This window comes from Myotis davidii, unplaced genomic scaffold (genome assembly GCF_000327345.1).
Source record: "Myotis davidii unplaced genomic scaffold, ASM32734v1 scaffold718, whole genome shotgun sequence".
NCBI lineage: Eukaryota > Metazoa > Chordata > Mammalia > Chiroptera > Vespertilionidae > Myotis > Myotis davidii.
In genome coordinates this window covers 18,574-22,196 of record NW_006288950.1, presented here as the reverse complement: position 1 = coordinate 22,196, position 3,623 = coordinate 18,574, and the positions used below count along the sequence as shown (strand labels likewise).

The 3,623-nt window shown below is 46.7% G+C and overlaps 1 protein-coding gene across 1 annotated transcript in view; it reads left to right on the top strand.

Moving 5' to 3' along the window:
- The first annotated feature begins 3,492 nt into the window (after window positions 1-3,492).
- The window catches only part of LOC102759374 (serine/arginine-rich splicing factor 7), a 6,458-nt gene continuing 6,327 nt past the window's right edge, over window positions 3,493-3,623 (top strand). The window contains exon 1 of the mRNA XM_006761138.2: window positions 3,493-3,571. Coding sequence (XP_006761201.1) covers window positions 3,493-3,571 — 79 coding nt within the window. The remainder of the gene's footprint in view (window positions 3,572-3,623) is intronic.

Here is a 3,623-nt window from a genome sequence, read left to right as displayed (position 1 = left end):
AGCAACGTGTCTCCCTCTGATTGGTCCCCTCATTCTATATATACCCCTGTAGTTCCACAATAAAACGGATCTGAGTCACTGAACCTGGTCTCCGGAGTCGTGCATGCAGACGCCCTAGCACGTTGGGGCTCTGTCGTCCTCACCCCCGAGGGACCCCCTGCTTCAGATCATGACTCCTCTGCAGTCTCTGGTCCCCCAGCAAAACGTCGGGAGCTGTCTCTAGTAGGGATGAGCCAGGGGCTCCAGACTCTTCTTGCCCATGAAGTGACCAGTGGCCCAGAGGTTGCCCCGCGGGTACATGCGGATTTTGCCAGCCCAGCTGCGGGGCTCCCTGAGATCCCAGATGACTGAGGCTGCGCTGTCAGTGGGGAGAGGAAAGAGCAGGACACAGACAAGCCACTGAGTGCCCCCTGCCCGGAGGGCCATCACTGTCTCCTGGCCGCACCACAGAGCTGCAAGCTTTACACAGCGGCTCCCAATTTATTTTAAAATCTGTTTTTATTGCTTTTAGAGAGAGGAAGGAAGACTGATAGATAAAAACATGCGAGTGGGGGACATAATCCATTGGCTGCCTCTTGCAAGATCCACACTGGAGATCCAAGCTCGAAACCCAGGCATTTGCCCTGACTGGAATTTGAACCAACAACCCCTTGGTCCCTGGTTAGATGCTCAACAGCTGAGCTCTACTGGCTGGGTGTGTTTTCTCAAATTTAATCCTAAAAGCCATTAAATCCCATTTGTAAGATACACTATTAAGTTAATCTGCATTCCTAACATTCTTTTCTAAGTTTAAGTATTCAGTAGTACAATAAAACAAGGTTTGTAGTATTTGTCAATTTCCCTGGTGTAAATACTCTCATCATTGTCAGCTTAAAACTGCTGAAACGATGGAACTGAACATGGGCATGATAAGATACTTCAGTAGCATATCATGATGTTTTATTTCCAAAATACTGGTACAGTAGGAACAAACATGCTCAAGAATATTCGTAATAAAATAGTAAAATAATTGGGAAGTAGCAAGTTTTAAACATTTAAAACTTTAAGTATAATTGATTTAAAATGTACATTTTAGCCCTGACCGGTTTGGCTCAGTGGATAGAGCGTCAGCCTGCGGACTGAAAGGTCCCATGTTCAATTCCGGTCAAGGGCATGTACCTTGGTTGCAGGCACATCCCCAGTAGGGGGTGTGCAGGAGGCAGCTGATCGATGTTTCTCTCTCGTCGATGTTTCTAATTCTCTATCCTTCTCCCTTCCTCTCTGTAAAAAATCAATAAAAAATATATTAAAAAAATAAAATAAAGTAAAATGTACATTTTTAGCCCTAACCGGTTTCACTCAGGAGATAGAGCATCGGCCTGTGGACGCAAGGGTCCCAGGTTCGATTCCAGTCAAGGGCATATACCTTGGTTGCGGGCACATCCCCAGTATGTTTCTCTCTCATTGATGTTTCTAACTCTTTATCCCTCTCCCTTCCTCTCTTTAAAAAGTCAATAAAATATACTAAAGAAAATAAATAAAATAAAATGTACATTTAACTACATATATATGAATTTAAATGCATTTTAATTGGTTTCAGAGAATAAGGGAGAGAAAAATAGAAAGACACCGATGAGAGAGAACGATTTCAGAGAGAAAGGGAGAGGGAGAGAGAGAGAGAAACTACAATGATGAAAGAGAATCATTGATCAGCTGCCTCTTGCACGCCCCACAACCTGGGCATGTGTTCTGACCGGGGAATCAAACTGTGACCTCCTGGTTCACAGGTCGATGCTCAACCACTGAGCCACACCAGCCGGGCTCTTCTAAGCTTTTAACCTGACCTGCAACTCGGGCAGCACGGAGCAGCAGCAGCTGATCCGTGGATGAGCCCCTGAACCTGCACTCAAGGACCCCTTTTCTCTGATTGTCCAGAGAGCTCACCGCAGCCCCTCCTTGGCTCCCTTATTTCCCACAGTGCTCCTAGAGTCGTAGGCGCCCCGCCTGGTCTCTGCTGTTGCTTGTTCTATCCCAGGGCCTACATTTGTTTTCATTATCTCCAGCTTCAATAAACGTGCTGGAAATCTTCTGAATTCACGTTGTGAAATCTTTTCAGCATGAAGTCAAGAACTCAAACATTACAGGGCAACCTGAGGCCGACCTGGTCCAGGCTGCTTCCTGTCCCCGAACACAGTTATGCCTGGCACACCCTCTTAAAAACACAGGCACAGGCATGGTTTTGCTTACAAGGGTTGGGAGAAAAAGTGATGGCCGACACTCATTTTGGTTTTGTTGGGTCAATTAAATTTTAACACTTTTTTAATATTGTTGACTATTACAGATTTCCTCCCATTTCTCTCCTCCCCCTTTGCCTCTGTCTACCTTCCACCACGACTTCTAGCCCCACCCCCGACCTTATTGTCTATGTCAGGGGTCCTCAAACTACGGCCCACGGGCCACATGCAAATACAAATATTGTATTTGTTCCCGTTTTGTTTTCTTACTTCAAAATAAGATATGTGTAGTGTGCATAGGAATTTGTTCATAGTTTTTTTTTAAACTATAGTGCGGCCCTCCAATGGTCTGAGGGACAGTGAACTGGCCCCCTGTTTAAAAAGTTTGAGGACCCCTGGTCTATGTCCATGGGCTATGCATATACGTATATACTGGAGGCCCGATGCACACAATTCATGCAAGAATAGGCCTTCCTTCCCCTGGCTGCCAACACCGGCTTCCCTCTGGCCATTGGCAGGCAGCCAGGACTTGGGTTTCCCTTCATCTGCAAGGACTGAAGGATGTCTGGTGTAATTACCATATTATCCTTTTATTATTATAGATTATTATAGATATCCTTTCTAAAAAATATATATTGCTTTTGAGAGCGAAAATGAAAAGGAGAGAGAGATGAAAACATCAGTGGTGGGAGAGAGTCACTGATTAGCTGTATACTGGATGCCCCGCCTCCCCCCCCTCCCTTCCGTGGGAATTCAGCTGGCAAATCAGGCTTGTGCCCTGACCAGGAATTGAACCTTGACCTCCTGGTTCCTAAGTTGAGGCTCAACCACTGAGCCATACCAGCTGGAATATAATTATTTTTTAAAATATCACATGAGGATATTTTCCCATTGATTTTTAAGAGAGAGTGGAAGAGACAGGGAAAGACAGAGAAATACAGATTTGAGGGCCCTGGGGAAAAAAAAAGGACACATATGTAATACCCTTTGTAATATTTTAAGCAATAAAATAAATTAAAAAAAAATACGGATGTAAGAGAAACACATCGACTGGTTGTCTCTTCCATGAGCCCCGACCTGGGCCTGGATCAGCGAGGAGCCTGCAATCTAGGTACCTGCTCTTGACCAGAATCGAGGCGGGATCCTTCCCTTCACAGGCCGACACTATACCCACTGAGCCGGCGTTCCCATGGAAACGCATCGCGTCCTTTACGCTCTTCAGTCCCGCCCCCCCACGCCGCGGCTCTGGTGTCGTTTCCGCCCAGCCCCTTGGTGACGCATGCGCAGAGAGACCCAGCCGCCGCGGATATATCAGCCGGAACCCAGGCTCTTCCTCATAGATGCCGCTGGGGCCGTTGGTGCGGGAGGACTTTGCAGCTGCTCGCGTCACTCGGGTCCTGGGCTCCGCGA